The following is a 17,047-nucleotide window of genomic DNA, read 5'->3' as shown; positions in this document are numbered from 1 at the left end:
GAGTACCAAAGTACTCTCATTAAAATTAGTAATGTTAATAATGGAAAACAGTAAGCATGATTTTGAATACAAGGCCCTCCTGAGCTGATTTACAAATATGCAGCAAATGCAAACCCAACAAAACCCAAACATCTGTACACAATTTGAAAGCTGCTGGAGTCCCGTGCCTATTATAAGGAAGTACTTGACTGTAAAATTACACGTGTCTCTGAACAAAACTGTTCATATGAAACAAAATGAAGCAATCGTTGTGTGAAGTTAAACAGCATCTTAGGGAGGCTGGAAGAATAGACTGCATTCCAGTCACCACTTCAAAGACCAATGACAAAGTGCTTTACAGATTAAGAAATTTAACCGACCGTGTGCAAAGTGATGAAATCATCAGGGTTTATTTAACCTTCAGTTATCTGAAATGCAGATTTAATTCCAAACTGAATTCCAATTTTGAATTATTACATTAGCATCTTTTGCTTCGGAAGAGACTGTTTTTCAGCCGGGCAGGAAATTGCTTGCAAGTGATAGAGTTGTCCAGGCTGACAGACCTAGGAGCCTTTCTCCAGCTAAACAAACCAAAAAATCCACACCAAGCAAACAAACAAACCCACAGTCAATCATGGTCCCAGAGATCATTGCCATGTTTGGGTAATTCTAGGAACTACAACAGCGAATGTTAGGTGGTCCCATTAAGCAGAGCGAATACAACGCACTTGTAGACAAGCACTGAGATTACACTATCTTGCATGGTCTCAAGTGTATACACTGAGAATACACTGAGAAACATTTCTTTTGTTAGTTAATATACAAAGTTAAAAATACAGAGGAGCAGTGATGGTTATCATCTGGGCTCCTACGCAACTAATACTGAATTAGTTTATAGAGTCCATCCTGGTAGCTTACTCACGTCAGTGTTTTGCTAAGGCAGTGAAATGCTACACCATCAACAGAAAATGCCTTAAAAAAAAAAAGCAAATGTTTTTTCCTTCATTTGAGCTAGATGTGTAGATTCCAGCAGCTTTTAAGATTATTTCTTACAGGTTGCTGCCTGAACTGCGTTCTGCAAGCAGCACTGTTAAAAAACTGACCTCTGAAGGAACCTCTAAAGGTTCCTTCATCACTATTTTTCCTACTAAGCAATATTTTACTTTTATTTTTCTTTACCCATCATACATACAAAGCTCTTTTTGTATTTTCCTAAGCACTTCCAGTATCAAAGCATAACAGCCTCCACAGCAATACCCAGAGGGGTTTATCAGTAGGGTCTTAGGGCCCGTGGCAAAGCTGAGCAGTGATATTGGAGAGCTTTGAAGGACAACCTGGCGACTCAAAGCAGATGCAACACCAGGTTCGAGCTTCAGACTCTTCGTACAACCCCTACTGATTTTGATGAAGCCAATGTTGATAGTAAACAAATTCAGTCACTGAAGAAAAGTCTTCAAATGCATAGTTAGAAATAATGTGCAAACATGGGCATTGGGTAACAGAACTAACTCTCCTGACATGCATTTTAGATTTCTGATTTGAAGAATTTAATCAAAAGTATTCACTGTGTAATACAAAGCGACTGATATCCAAGAGCTAACTGCAAGTACTTTGGAAATGTGCTTTCCAGACAGTACACCTGATTAGATAAGTGACTGCTCCACATTTTAAACCATCTAACACACCTGATACTCAACACAAGAAAAAACATGTGCACAGCACATAAGCACATAAAAGAGCAGAAGCTTTTAGACAAATGCAAAGACTGTCAGGGCAGAAAAAGAATTCTTAAGCATATGCTTCAGCCCAAAGCACAAGTTACACACAAACACTACAAATTCCTATTTTCAGGATGAGTACTTATCATACTGAATGTGATTGGCATTGAAATTCCAGACACAGCAAAAGCCAGCCTAACCTTTTGGTGTTATTTCTAACTGTACATTTTGCAAGTGACACACACTTCCCTGTTTGGAAACAAGAAGGCTCCAGTTCAGTTATTATTTATGGGTCCTCAAATCAGAAAACATACAGCACTTTATTGCTTTGAACATTTGTGGCAATGGCTGAATTTATACCCTCGTTGCTTCTGTATAGAAAGACGATGTTTCAGAAACTGTGAGGCTAACTTAGGAAACAGCAGGGTATAAAGCAATTTTTCTCTACATCTCAAAAAATATCAGGGAACAAGAACACTATTCCAAACGCCATTCCTTTCTTTCAAGTGAATGCAGAATTGGTTTACTTGTATATGGGCCCGCACAGTTCCAAGTCAGTGCATAGCTAGTCAGTATTTCTGCTGGCATCTTGAACTGATTTAATCAATGAAAACATCTCTTAATTTTTCTTCTACTTAATATGCATTAGTGCATTAATTTCTTCATAAAAAAATCAACCCTTGGCAAGTATTAAAAATAAATATCTTATATAACTAAAGCCTTTATTTTTCAGTTCTTTCATCCCTTTACATACTCTTTTGCCATCTATCAAGCAAATGGAAACTGAAGAACAGGAGATGTATGGAGGCAGAGGGTAGCAGAAAAATGAAAGAAGTCAACACCATAGGTCAGTTAACGGGTCCTCAGCTTCTTAGACTGTCTCTTGCGTTTTAGTTCTTCCTCTTCCCGTCTCAATTCTTCAAGGTCCTCCTGAACACCGAGTCTCAAGCTGCCAAATAAGTTGAAAGCCTTTACAAACTTGTACTCAAACAAGAAATTCAACTTCTGCCCGAATAAAAGAAATCCGAAAATTATTGCAGCTGATTGAGCAAAGAAGTTTAAGATCCATTCAACAGAGATAAGTTTTCTTCAGTTACAGTAAGAATACAGCTTAAAGGAATCAAAGAACACACCTAAGGAAATCAAGATTCTCTCACCTTTAGAGCAGAATCAAATCTTTGGAGAGAGAAATGATTTGAAGTTTTCTCTAAAGGAAATTATCATTATTTAAAAAAAAGTTTTACTAAGATCTTTTTTTTTAAAGAAAATGCTGGAATATCAGTCAGCTCTTGTCAGCATAGCATCTAAGGCACTGCAGACAGTCGCAGTTCAGCTTTTCTGAGAGCCACCTACACCTTTCGTTTGGCAAGAGTGAGAATGGATCCGTCAAACAGAAGCAAGAGGCTTTGTGGTAGCTACCTGGCAACAGGCATTAATTCAGGTAGCTACAGGAACAATGCTGCCTCACCCTCAGTCCACCTAGCTGCCTGGTGAACAGGCACAGAGAAGAGATGCTGCTGAGCACTGCACTTGTAGCTACGTCTTCATGTAGCCTCTTCAGCTTCCGGGCAGTGCACTGAAAGCAATACTGAAAACAGTAGCTCCAGTCACTGACCTCCTCTTAAACTTAAGGGCTGGATGGCCTTGCTGGTCTGATACTGGGAATAGGTGTGACAAAGCTTCCATTTTGTGATCAGCTACTGCCTGTCTCGTCTGCAGGCCCGCTAAGTGCATTTGTACATCCATAGTTCATTATGAAGCAGCTTGAGGCAGTTTGCAGCTCATTACTACAAGGTCAATAACATGACCACCTATCATTCAGCTGTTCTAGGGTAACTGCTCCAGAATAGGCTTATGCCTATAACAAGCAGAGAGAAACCATCATGAATTCAGGGGACTGTAGTCCTCCAAGTTAAGACAATTTAAAAAATGAGCATTTCAAAGATCTTTGTGATTGAAGTCTGGCTAGAAGCATCATTTTCCATTTTCAACCCATAACTTATTAATTTTATTGGGGTTGCTTGCTTAGAGAAAGCTCCTTGTGTCGAGGATCAAAATGCTTTTAACCAAATTCAGTGAAAAATAGCTGAAGACAGAAAATAGACATTGTTTTACTGAAGTTTCGTATCTCCTCTTTTATACTAGCATGTGTAGATAGAAGCTTAGCCAGGTATTCAACTTTGCAAAACCTCACTGTAGGTCTTCAACACTGAATTCAGTGAACAGCAATATCACTGTACAATTCCATTTACTTCTGACTAAGAGACAATAGGTGTGCATGAGCAGCAGCTGTCCCAGAGCAGTGAGAAATAAGAACACCAAATCTAAATTCAAGAACATGCAAATTTCCAATACTCAAGGCACTCCCTGGATAGCAACATAAAAAAAAATCTCAGAACCCAAAAAAAAAAGACTTTAATAAATAGATAAAGAAACATTTTGTAATTCCCATAGAGCTTTGCTAAGTATATTGCAGACATCTTTCCATCAGGCACAGAAAAAGCAGAAAGTGAATCATTTCATGAATGGCTTTATAACAGCCATGTAAGGACTACGCAGCTCTGGCTAATAGTCAAAACCAATGTGAACATCTAGCATTCATTTCTGAAATCTCTGGCTATAAATGTGTGTCAGAGTATTCTTTATATAAATACACACAAAACACACATATGCAGAGATTATTAAGTTTCCTCCCAGTCCTCAGGAACTAGTAGACTACCAATGTTTGGGACAAATCAAAGGTTTTAGCATTTCAACTGTAACTCAGATACTTGTAGGAAGAGTTCTGGGCATCAGCTGATATAATTCTTACTGGAAAAGATTATGATGCATTGGAATGACCAAAAAGGATTTATTTACTGTGCACACTATCCCACTGGCACACTAAGTTTGCTCAGCTTCTTTTACCTAAGCCTTCTTATCAAAGATGGGAAGACTTAACTGCTCTGCTATAAGTAGCAGCAGATATCCCCATGACTTGGGCAATAAATAAACCTCCCGCTTCCTATTTTAACTCAAGTGCACACATACCTCCTGGCTTCTTCTTTCTGTTGCTCTCTCCAGCTGCTCTCCATATAACGTAAGGCATAATCGCTTTCATCTTTATATCTGGAAATTAAATATCAGCATTTAGCACACTATAAAAAGCATTATCATATACAGTTGAGCCAGGAATTCACATCCTATGAGAAAGAACTTAGTTTGATGTACACTGTGGTATTGTAATGTTTTGAAAGAATCACTACTAGTGTTTAAATATCTTGTTAAGAGACAAGAGGAAAATATTTAAATAAGACAGAGTATCAGTTTCACAATGGTTCCCAGGTATAGAAAGACCCCAACTTCTATTCTCACAGAACTCTTATCACCATTGCATTTAGCCATTCATATTCAGGCTGCTCCATCTGATGAATTCTGGAACACTACTGCTATAAGAAAACGTTTTAAAACAGGTTGATAGGAAAGAGTTGCTATGGGTTACATATGTAACAAGTTACAGAGGCCATATTGTTTTCTATTATGTCCCATTTGCATCAAGTTTTCTTGCTTTCCAGAGGAACGTGGCAACACAAGAAAACATTCTTTTAATACCAGGAGTTCACTTGTTTCTTATAAATTAGTTCAATGAAAACTTTAATCTCTCTTGTTCCATTGCTCACTTAACAGTATATCAAAATATACATTTTTTCTACCTTTTCCGATCATATCCAAATATTTCCCGAATATGCTTTGATATTTCTTCTTGAGGTTCCCCTTCATCTTCAATAAAATCATCCATTTCAGAGTCATATTCATCATCTTCATCGTCATCATCTATTTGTCTTTTGTAACCAATAGGTGGTCTCCCAATACCTAAATGAAAAGGATGTGAAAAAACATCAGTGAATAACACAACATTTATCAGTACTCCCCCTTGCTATACTTTGGGCACAGCAACTTAACAGCTCTGGGCTTCGAGGCAGGAAACTTCTGTCTCGAGCTAATCAGAAATTCCTACAGTCAGTAAAAGGAAACTCTTCCTCTGCTAACATCAGCTGCACAAGCAAGCTACCAAGCATAAGTCCACATTCTTGTTCAAGGTTTTCAAGGTACTTTTTTGCTAGAGTTCATGCTGTTTTTCCTGTTCAAAAATCCATTTTTAGAACTACTTGTCGATTAAGGTGAATCAGCCAAAACATTTAAGTACCAGTTTGCCCCAGGTTACTTCAAGAAATATGAGCAGGAGTCAAAACAAATGAAGAGTGGCAAAGGAGAAAAAAATAGCACTCCGCTGTAAAATGCATTCTTTAAAAGACAAATAAGGCATTTTGTCCAAATTTTCTTGGATAAAGATTATCATCGACCCCAACTCAGGTATGTCAGAAATATGGGACAAACAACTAATTAAAAGTTACTTGCTACAGAACTTTATACCTTGTGATCGAAATACAGGTCTGTGCCCTTGAAGAGATCTCATTCCATTTATCTGTCCATTGCTAGGCCTCGTCACTAGGTTTTTGGAAGAAATAGTTTCTGATACAACAGTACACTTGGGCTTTACAGCTGTACTCAAGCCATTGCCTGGTCGTGCAGGTCCTGTGCTCGGGCTGACTCCCGGCCTTCCCGGCCCAGTTCCCGAGCTGCTGCCTGGTCGCCCAGGTGCTGCACTGGGGCTGACTCCCGGCCTCCCCGGACCTGTTCCCATGCTGCTGCCCGGTCGCCCAGGTGCCGTATTTGTGCTGCTGCCCGGCCTTCCTGGGCCGGTGCCTGAGCTGCCACCTGCACGCCCAAGTCCAGTGCTCGAGCTGCCACCTGGCCTTCCAGGTCCCACGCCTGAACCACTGCCCACTCGGCCAGGTCCCACACTTGAGCTGCTGCTTGGCCTTCCAGGTCCTGCTGCTGAGCTGCTGCCCAGTCTCCCAGGCCCTGGGCTTGAGCCACTCCCTGGCCTTCCAGGTCCCATGCCAGAATTGCTGCTTGATCGCCCGGGTCCTGCACTCAGTCCTCCAGCTGGATGTCCAGGTCCTCCCTTTCCTAAACTGCTGCCGGGTCGCTTTGTGCTGGGGTTCATTTCATGCTGGAGGGCCGCAGCATTTCCCAGTTTTGCATGGGCAGGCTTCTTCAGGCTGGGTTCTTTAGCAGACTGTAACCTTTGAGCCCCATTGGCCATTGGCTTTGAGGATGGCACAGGAAAGCTTGAGCCAGACTTTCCCACACCATTGACAGGTAATTTACTGTGACTGCCAGCAGTAGAGCTTTTCAAGGAACTATTTTGTGAGGTTTTTACTTTTTCCATTTGACCCAGTTTGGTAGAAGATGAGGACCGTGAGTGCTTTTCGGCCAGCGCTGGTGCTTTGGATTTCTTATCAGGACCACTCATAGAAGAAAGGCTGCTTTTTGGAGAGGCATGTTTATCTGCTGCACTTTTGCTAAGTTTTGCATCTGCGCATTCCTTCAGAGAAGTTGCTTTTTTTGAAGAACTGGATACCCCTGTATTCTTAACCTCAGTTTTCTTTTTCTGCATTTCTACTCTTTTATTTTTGCGTTCTAAGTACTCCCTCTCTCTCAATTCCTCTGCTGTTCTGGGCCTTTCTTCTATCTTTTTCACTACTTTTATTTCCACCGGTTCATACTGTTTTTTTTCAGCGAGCCTTAAAAGATCTGCAAAGTTGAGAGGTGCTGGTGCACTTTTGGGTGGTGCCTTTGGTTTGACTGCAACTTTGGATGGTTTTTCATCGTATTCTTCTTGCTCATACTCTGATTCAGTTTGAGCAAATTCGAGTTGCTCTGCTTCATTTTCTGTTGCATACTCAGCCTCAGGGGCCTGAGCGACATTCTCACAAGTCCTCCTCCTCTTTTTAGACTTCTCTTCAACAGGAATACCATTATAGCCATAAAAGTTATCCTTAGTTCGTGAAGCCATAGCTCTCGCCTTCCTGTCATGTTTCAGTTCAATTCGCTTAGCCAAGAGTTGTTCTTTCTTTCTTTTTTCTTCCAATTCTGTAAAAGAAAAACAATCAGGAGAAAGTTAAACAGAAGCACTACTTTTTACTTCAGGTTCTTCTAAACTGATATAAACCATCGGAAATAATAGGATATCTGGCTAACAGCTATTCAGAATAGACCAGAACACCATCAGGTCTGCCAACAGGGCAACCTGATCCACCTGAACCAGCTGTTCCTACAGAAGTGAACTATTAAGCCAAATACAGCTATTACAATACCTGCTAATGTGACTCAACAGAAGCAGCTCTCCAGAATGCTGTACAGTTTGACAAGAACTACGTGGTAAAAAGATACGGGACATGGGATCTCTGAAGAGAAAGTTCTGAGACAGAGTAAGATGACTTGGAGACTGTACAGAATTTACTATCAGGTGTTTAAGTAAAGGTGAGGAAAAGGAGTAATGAAGGAGTTTCACGGTGGGGGAATATGCCCTGGAAAACAGACCAAGGTGGGGAAGCAGGCAGTCACCAGTGAGCAAGCTGCAGGGCACCGCTTCTGTCTGACAGGGCCCTGTGCACCATCTCCACAGTGTGTTCTATATTCTTACTGAATTGTTTTTATAAGGATGCTCTCTGATCTTAAGTGTCTTGTGTATGATGACATAATTCAGGTTGAACTCAGTGGTGAAAAGAGGTGTGAGGGTATTAATCAGATATTGGAGAGACGGGGAACAGAGGCCAAATACCATAAAGACTCAGGGGAAAGGGGCATCTCTGAGTATCAGTTCCTAGAAATAGGATGGGACATTTCATGCTGTACTTTAAGTGAGTTCCTGTAAAGGTACCATCCCCAGCCTGTGCTATTCTATTTGTCAGTGGCCATGACTGTACGCAGTGTGAGTAAAAGCATGAAAATTTCATATTAGCACTCAGTCTTGCTTTTGGCTGTGCTTGGCAGCAGGGATAAGGAGCTGGCTCATGGCTGGCCAGGGAGAAGAATGCTCTGGACTACCCAGTCCACCACACTGTGTTGTAACAGTGGGGAAAAAATGTGTCCCAAACAAAGCCATTGCAATTTAAAACTCAAGTCTGAAAGAGCAGATTAAGACAACACCACCGTGAACTGCTGTCATGTTCAGACAAACATAAATGTTCAAAATTAACAGAAACTCAGGATGGTTTCTCTTGCAATCTCCCTCCGCTTTAATTACTTCCTGATCTCCAAGAGTAAATGCTAGTGAGCTGATTAACATTTAAATCCTTAGGAAAGCATGCAAACAGCCCTAGCACTGACTTTTCCACCAGCTTCCTCTCAGCATCAGCAGTTATATGCACAAATTCCGTAAGCAGATGAAAAAGCCTATTTGCCAGAGCTCTGAATAGGGTCTAAGTCTCAAGGAGTCAACAAAGTTCTTCCACAAGATACAGTTTAGCCTGCTTTAACAATTACCTTTTTTTCTTTTTTCTTCTTCTTTCCTTCTGAGAAATGCTTGCACTGCTGCAGACTCAACACCCTTGACTTTTGGAACCTTTTTGGGAGGGCCAACAGCCAAACTGTATCTTTTCTGCAAAGAACAAACAAGTACGTCAGAGAAATGAATAAGCAAAATATCTTTTGAAACTGAGGAATTAGTGGCAGTCACATTTAGGCATAAATAAGCATAAAGTTCACTTTAAGCATAGAGATGGTACAGAAAAATAAATCTCCAAAGAAGCAGAGAACACACTCAACTTTACAAAGGAAGGAATGGGAAGCCAGAAAACATGTAGCAAACCCAAGCAAAATTAGTAAAAGGCGCTGAGAAGTGAAAAGACTGAGAAGGAATGCAATAACTTAGAGCCAAGGTTTGGAGATGATTCTAAAACGCAGCCAACGCTGGCACCAGGCAGGGTGGCTATGTACCAGCTCTTCACTGGCACCCTTACTAACTTATGAAATGACCAGCACAAAATTACAGGATACAACATCCATCTACATCGCAGTCATAAAACCTGACGGGCTTCCTCAGCCTATGAAAAGAGCTATTATAACCAAGCCCAGTTATTGAAACCAAAGCACTACCAGCAGTTCGCTGCTATCTGAGAGCTGGCTTTGCTTACCATTGTGGCACTAAGAACCCTCATTTCTTTGTGATGCAGCCCCGGTAGGTATACACAAGGAAATCAGAACAGACAGAGGCAAAGCAATCCCCAGGCTGCCAGAGAAAACACTGTCTGAACAGTACTGAAGCAAATGAGTACTTCAGAAACAGCCTGACGTAGTCTGCAGTATGCTGACCTTAGTATAATGTTTACTTATTCCTGAAGCTAAACATGTCACGCTTCACCACTGCTAACCTAATTTGACAAAGCCTGATTGAATTATTCAATTTCTACAGTCCTTAAAAACGAAGTCAAAACAGAGGACTTCCTAAAACAGTTTTAGGCAGAAGGAGCACTTCTGACTGTACGTTGCCAGACAGCAGGGACAAATGTAGATTAATCTATCCCATTAGGAAGCCCTATAAAGAATTAAAATGATGGGGAAGCAGTTTCTGGGATTTGTTTTGCTGCACTACAACCGACATTCCTATCCAGGAGCGGGTTTGTAGTGCAGCCTGACAGGCATACTGTTTTCGTACTCCCATTACGGTGAGAAATTGTGCAAAATTCAAGATTTCAATTCTTCCTAGCAGTGGGATTTCTTGATATTGATGCACAGCTGAAAGCAGAGCTAAGTGTTTTGTAAACAAAGACAGAAGTGAATGAGGTTCTGCACTGTGTACCACGACAGCTGTTTATACAAATGTTGTGCACCTCTGAAGATCAAATAAACTACTTTACTCTTTTTAAAAGCATTGGAAAATGCACACACACTGTATAGCCACACATAGTTCACTTTCAACACAAACCAATGTGCATCTGACTCCAGGTAACAGTGGCAGCTAAGTCAGGGCATGTCATTGCCTTATCATCCAGGCAGCAGCAGCTGCGCTGCTCAGGCTCAGCTATCACCAGGGTGGTTAAATAACAGGGAAACAAACATCCTGCCTTCAGAGAGCAGGTCATGCTACTCCAGAGCACTGTGCTACCCAAACTGTAAGCAGTGCTCACTTCTGCAGGCAGCATGTCTGGCAGCTCGAGGACACTGCTGAAACAGCACAGGCATTGCTCAAGCCAAAGGAAAAAGGAAAGGCTGTAGAAGTGCCTTTCTCCAGCCACGTACCCTCAAGTGCTTCCTGCTAGCCCTGAGTATTTGCAGAGGAATCTACCTGTGTGAATTGTGCCATAACCACCTCCCCAGCAACAGCTTGGCACGACACGAGTGGTTGGTTCTACACTATCTGATCTTGAAACACAGCACCTGCGTAAGCAATAGCTTTGCTACAGACTCACACCAATTGCCACTTCTGCTATCAAGTAAAGGCAAATTCTGTAGGGTGCCACATAGTTTATATGTTTTTAACCTAGGAAGATTTGACCTCTGTATGTTAACCCACTTCTCTCATCTTCCCTTATCACACACCAAGACACGCAGCCTCCTAATGTGAGAAGCTCCTGTTCCTTGCCTTAGTTATTTTTCAAGGTGCAATCTTGTACTAGTTAACACAGCCAGCAGCTCACACACATCAAAGCCCACTCATCCCCGTGGGTGCTGCCCTGCAGCCAGCTCTGCTCACCAGTTGGCCGTCACCTCCACCACGCAGCAGCCCTGCTATCACCCTGCACTTGCTGTCCTCAGGCGGACACTGATACGACACACAGAGCACTGCCAGGCCCTGCTCTGAGACAAGCTGCAACCTCCTGCTCAGTGCTGCAGATCCAACTGGAGCCCTGCTCTACAGCAGCACCCCATTCCTCACACTCCACTGGAAGGGCTTCTCTGGCCTACAGGAAGCATCCAGGAGTTTGGAAGTCCCACAGCAAGGCTCTGCAACACGTATCGGTCCTCTGAAGAAACCTTGGATTTTACTACAGTTTTACTTCCTTAAAAGTGCAGCCACTTGAACCATTTGGGCAGTTTATTCTAAGAAGTGAAATGCAAACCAAATTTCCAGTAACTACAGGTACTGGTCCATTGTGCTGGAGGTTATTTTGTAACAATGCAAAGTTGAAACGAAACTTCAAGTGCTGACACAGATGATGACCACAAGCTATTTCACTTCTGGGTCACTTCTGTGGCCACATCTGCTTCAGATTCCAAATTCTGTCTACTCAGATACACCCTCTCTGAAGGGGAGTAGGGACTTAGGTGAGATTGCTTCTAAGAAACTAGCAGTGAGGATAGAAAGCAGATAAAATGCAAGGCTGACAGGGTGACTTGGCTTACAACTATGCTCCCCTCTCCATTAAAGTTACTGCAATATCATTTTATACAGTCAAGAACGCCTTCTATACAAAGACCTCAAAGTGCTTCCCCACATCTATTACACCCCAGAACACTCGTGCAGCATCAATAGCATGTACCAGTTGAGCTGAGAAGAGGTATACAAGTGGGATTTAAAGCTGAAGGAGGTCAGCAGTAAACTTTGTAACTGTTACTATGTCTGATCAAAGCAAGCCCACCTGGAAGTCAGGGAACCACTGAACATAAAGAGATACATATAAAACTTATCTCTTGCAACCTGACAAGCTAAAACCCATGAGGGAAGACTATTGGCAGCACAGTCACTACACTAGTTCACAGGTGCACTACTGTATTCAGAAACAAAACCAGATGCAAATAACTGGGCCCTGGAAGGTGTATTTCAGTAGTTCCACTGGGAGATGAACAAGCAGATCTATTTTTACAGGGACATGATGCAATCCTGTGTTTCAAGATACAGAGCTATACTGTTTCTGAGGCTGAATTTTTCTACAGTTTCCACTTTCTGTACACACACCACTTGCACACTTTACTCTGCATTACAGTAAGAGTGGGACATTTGCTCACGCTGTAAAGATTCTTCTAAACTTCTGAGAGGGAAATTCTGGGGGTATGCTAATTAATGCAGGAATCAGCACTTCTGCAAACCTGTTAAATGTTACACTCCAGTACATTTCGTAATTAGACTGCACGATGTTTTTAATCATATTTAAGACTAATTATATTTTTTATAGGAACAGATGTGCACCAGTTGCAGTCAAGTGAAATGACTTGGATGTCTAATGCTGGGCATTCTTTTGCAAGACAACAGCTGCAGCTAACTTCAGATGGTGCCAAGCACAGCTCCACTTCTGCTCAGAAACCAAGGCTGTCTTTCAAGTTAAAGGCTGCATCGCCAGCATGCAAGGAAGGCGGGAAACCAACGCTGCTTCAGCTGGGGATTGAATTGCACTCTCACTGCTGAGTTATCAGGTAAACCTAATCCTACCAATGCTAAAAACAGCATCAAAGCCCTCACACACAGCACAGCAGGTAGGGCTGCCTTCCCCAGAGTACCATATCTCAATTGAGGATGTAGCAGACAGAAAGTGGGATGTCAAGTTGACAGAATACATGTGTGACAGAAAATAGTGGTGCAACACACAGGAACTGCACAAGAAAACTAATGAGGTCAAAGGAAACTTCACCACCGCAACCTCAAGCCAACAGTGAGATACCGTGGTTTACAAATCACAAAACATCTTTTAAAACATACTGATGACACCAAGGTAGAAGGAAGTGTTGATCTGCCAGGGGATAGGGAGGCCCTACAAAGGGACCTGGGCAGGATAGATAGCCAGGCTGAGGAAATGAAGCCATCAAAGGTCTGGAGCACAAGTCTTGTGAGGAGCAGATGACAGGACTGGGATTGTTTAACTGCAGAGTAGAGAACATTCAGGGGAGACATTATCACTCTCTACAGATAATTGAAAGGAGGCTGTGGCACGGTGGGGGTTGACCTCTCCTCCTGTGGAATCAGCAATAAGAGAGAAGGGAACGACCTCAGGCTGTGCCAGAGAAGATTCAGGTTGGACGGCAGGAAAAATTTCCTCTCTAAAGGAGTGGTCAAGAGGTGGTTGAGTCATCATTCCTGGAGGTGTTCAAGAAACATTTACACATCATAACGAGGGACATGGTTTAGTGGTAGGTGGATGGTTGGGCTGCACGAACTTTTCCAGCCTTGGTGATTCTACAACTCTATATTTACACAGTTGCTTTCCCACTTTCGATACAAATCGCATTTCTACACAAAATCAGCCTGAGACCAGCTAGATCGGGCAAAATGCCGAACAACACACTTTCCAAGACGCTTTAAGAACACAATAGGACCTGAAGAGTTACGCAGCTCTGCCATGTGGCAGCCACGTTCAGCCAGCGACACGGAGCAGGGCAGGGCAGGCCGCACACCCCCACCACCCTCAGTGACAGCGCGCAACTCCAGCCCTCCATCACAGCGAGCACGGGAAGTGTCATCAGCTACACAAAACACCGTTCGCGCAAATGAGAGCGCAGCCGGAGCGGGCCGCCCCTCAGCACACACCCCAGCGGGGCTCACGCGGGCCGAGACGTGGCAGACCCGCGGCTCGCGAGCAAACAAAAGCGCTCCTCCGACTTTAAACGCTCGGCATCGCGGCGTCCCGAGGCCCGGCGGCTCCGGACAGCCCGCGCCCCGCTCAGGACCGAGGTGAGGCCCGGCGAAGAGACGGGAGGGAGCGCGGCGCTTCCTCCGGGCCCGGCCCTGCCGAGCCCCGGCACTCCGAACACCTCCTCGCCCCGCGGCTCACCGGCACGGCGTTCAGCCCCTGCTGCTCCGAGGCCATCACCAGGATGTTGTGGAAATCCATGGCCGGATCCGCCGCGGGGCTGAGGCACCCGCCCCGCTCCCCACAGCCCGGCCGAGGCCCCGCCGCGCCGCTCGGCTCCGCTCAGCTTCCGGCCGTTACCGCCTCCCTCTTATATCGCTTCGCCTCGCGCAGGCGTCACGGCCGTGCGTCACTTCCGGTAGGCGGGGCTCGCTGTGAGGGGCGGCACGAGGAGTCCCGAGTGAGCCCCGAGGCTCGGTTCCGGCGGATGGAAGGGAGGATGTTCACTCCCGCTGCGCGTCGTGAGCTGGAAGAGCCCGCAGGGGCTGCGGTGCTTGCTCTGGTGTCTACGTGGGGTATAGACCCCTCCTCACCCCCACAGTCCCGATTTAACCCCATATCCCATAAGAACTCCACCGTTCCCTCCTCTCCTTTTGTTTTTGATCTCCGTGAGAAAGACGCTGCAGTGACTCTTTACTTCTGACTCAGCCGTGGGTGACATCTTCTGGTGTCCGCCCTCTTAGTTATGCTCTTTACATCTCCCTTTAAACCGTTCTGTCACTTTAAGACCTTCTAGTCAGTCCTTCCTCAGGAGGTGGTGGTGCACCAGGTTTTCTCTCGTTTTCATCACCCATTTTTCCCGTGATGCTCTCAAGAAGGAAATGATGCCACCGTTTTATGGTCTCTTCTGCCTTCTTATCACTGCTGCCACGCTTCTTTGCTCAGAACTGCCCTGCTCTGGCTGGAATTTCTTGTCTCCCCACTGCTCCCTTCCTGAGCTGCCTCTTGACGTGACTCAGATTCCCTTATGTCAACAGCAGTTTTGAAAGAGTGATGGTTGTTTCGCTCAGGCCCTTTCATTTGCTTCCTTTGGGCTGTGCTGGGGTTGGCAGGAGCAGCTGGCTAAATGCAGCCCGCCTTCTGCTGACTGTAACCCTGAGGATGCCCCAAGCACGGGATGGCATTGTGGTTGTTTGCCGTGTGCCGCTGGTTGGAAACCTTTCAACACAGTTGTTACCTTTTCCTGCAGATGACAATAGCATCCTGTAGCAGAGGGGATTTACATCTGTGTTGCAACTAGTGGGAGCAGCTTTGTTGCTGTACGTGCCTGTAGCAGGCATTTCATACGGTGGTAACCACTGCTGAGCTGTGTCAAGAGCCGATTAGGGTGCACCCAGGGCATAAAGGGCACCAAACCTCAAGCCTAGCATGCTGCACGGCACCTTGATGTGCTCTGGTTTCTTTTTGTGTCAGATGTGCAACAGATGTGAATCTTGGTGCTGTGTGTGCCTATAGTTCTGTCCTTGCAACATCTTAAATCACTGCCCAAACCATGCTTGTTCTTCCTAAGCTCTTCATACATTCACAATGTGATGATTTGATGCAGACTAGATTTGCCAGGGTTCCCAAAGAAGAGCAAGTCTGACAGGGGCAGGAGAAGGAACAATTCTGGCGTTCTTAAACCTAACTGATGTTGCTGCTAAAGGAAAGAAAAAGCTAGAAAATGCTTCTTATTTTTGTAACTATCTGACCCTGTGCATGCTTAATCTCAAGCTGACCTTGAAAGAATGGTGAAAGTCAGCGAGTTGAAATCTACACATTCCAAGAAACCACAATAACTCCCCTCAAATCTTCCAAACCCTGTAATTTCTGCTTCAGACTAAGTTCACTCATCTGCTCTTTTTGTGTGCAACACTTCTTCAGACAACAACTTTGCTGGGTTTTATTTTTATTAAACATCCTCATGTTAGGAAATTGCTTAGAATTAGGAGTGGTTAGAAAACACTTAGAAAGTATTAGACAGTATTCCACTGGAAGATGTCTGTCGCAAGTTTTTTTCATCAGCTGCACTCTACAGCAGCTTTGCACACTAGCCCCACACACACTTCAGGCATATGGTTAATCCTATTAACTTTAAGTGTTCAGAGGATTACAGACTTAATTACAAACTATCTGCAGATGTGAAACATCAAAGACTGTTCCAAGCCCGAGTTTTAGCATTTTCAGGATGAGTAATATATGTGTAAGTTATCCTTTCCTCTTTTCATCCATCATCCTTTCTGCACTAAGTTACGTGGATGTTCTAATAAAGCCTTTATTAGATAAACTGGATCATCCTAATGTCCAGAAGACAGGTCCCTAGATCATAAGCCATTTAGATGTCAGCAGAGCTGGCAGTACGTGCTCAAAAGAAGCCCAGGACTTGGAAAGCACAGGTTTGAACAAATAGAGTTTGCATTACATGGTACCAGCCTACATTATAGCTACTTTAGATTTAAATTATTGACTTCTAAGATGTTTTCCTAATGATACGTTAAACACAAATGGAAAGCAAGAGTCTCGGGATGGTAATTAGCTGGTATCCACAGTGTGTAATTTAGGCTTCTAACTTAGGTATCTTTGACTCCAGACAGCAAAACTGGGTTGGAAAGTGTCTCCTTCCTTCCCAAAAAGCAGGATCAATGATGTTGAGGTCATTTCGGACACAAATATGTCCAATCTGCACTTGAAAACTAAGAATGCTAGGCTGTCATACCCCACAGTAATCTCTCCCTGTTTCCTTAACTGCACCGTGGCAAAGCTGTTTCTAGCCTGTAGTCTGGACCTCAGTTGCCCACTGAGTCTTTTCAGCAGATGAGTTTGTTGCTCTCCCTTAGAAATACAGTGTTCATATTCAGGGATGCCCTGCCGCATCTCCCCTTCCTTAGGACAAACCACTCCTGTTCCACCAGTGTTTCC

General features: G+C 43.8%; 1 protein-coding gene across 1 annotated transcript; it reads right to left on the bottom strand.

The window, feature by feature from the left end:
* On the bottom strand, nt 1-14,447 carry SPTY2D1 (SPT2 chromatin protein domain containing 1). The gene is made up of 6 exons (XM_065755227.1): nt 14,291-14,447; nt 9,072-9,186; nt 6,111-7,676; nt 5,390-5,549; nt 4,728-4,805; nt 1-2,646 (listed from the first exon to the last, which is right to left on the bottom strand). The coding sequence occupies exons 1-6, from the start codon at nt 14,348-14,350 to the stop codon at nt 2,550-2,552; spliced, it is 2,076 nt and encodes a 691-aa protein (XP_065611299.1). The 5' UTR covers nt 14,351-14,447; the 3' UTR covers nt 1-2,549.
* Nucleotides 14,448-17,047: the final 2,600 nt, after the last annotated feature.

The sequence above is a fragment of the Cyrtonyx montezumae genome, unplaced genomic scaffold (assembly GCF_038088225.1).
Source record: "Cyrtonyx montezumae isolate F1298 unplaced genomic scaffold, pur_monq_1.0 scaffold_10, whole genome shotgun sequence".
Lineage (NCBI taxonomy): Eukaryota > Metazoa > Chordata > Aves > Galliformes > Odontophoridae > Cyrtonyx > Cyrtonyx montezumae.
This window is presented reverse-complemented; position numbering and strand designations above follow the sequence as displayed.

What these genes read in the sequence shown, in the direction of transcription:
- SPTY2D1 (XM_065755227.1), bottom strand. Translation starts at nt 14,350, where the DNA reads ATGGATTTCCACAACATCCTGGTGATGGCCTCGGAGCAGCAGGGGCTG. An exon ending in AGAAGAAAAAAGAAAAAAAG is followed by an intron (nt 7,677 to 9,071) that starts GTAATTGTTAAA and finishes TTTCTTTTACAG; the next exon opens with AATTGGAAGAAAAAAGAAAG. An exon ending in CAGAAAGAAGAAGCCAGGAG is followed by an intron (nt 2,647 to 4,727) that starts GTATGTGTGCAC and finishes CTTATTTGGCAG; the next exon opens with CTTGAGACTCGGTGTTCAGG.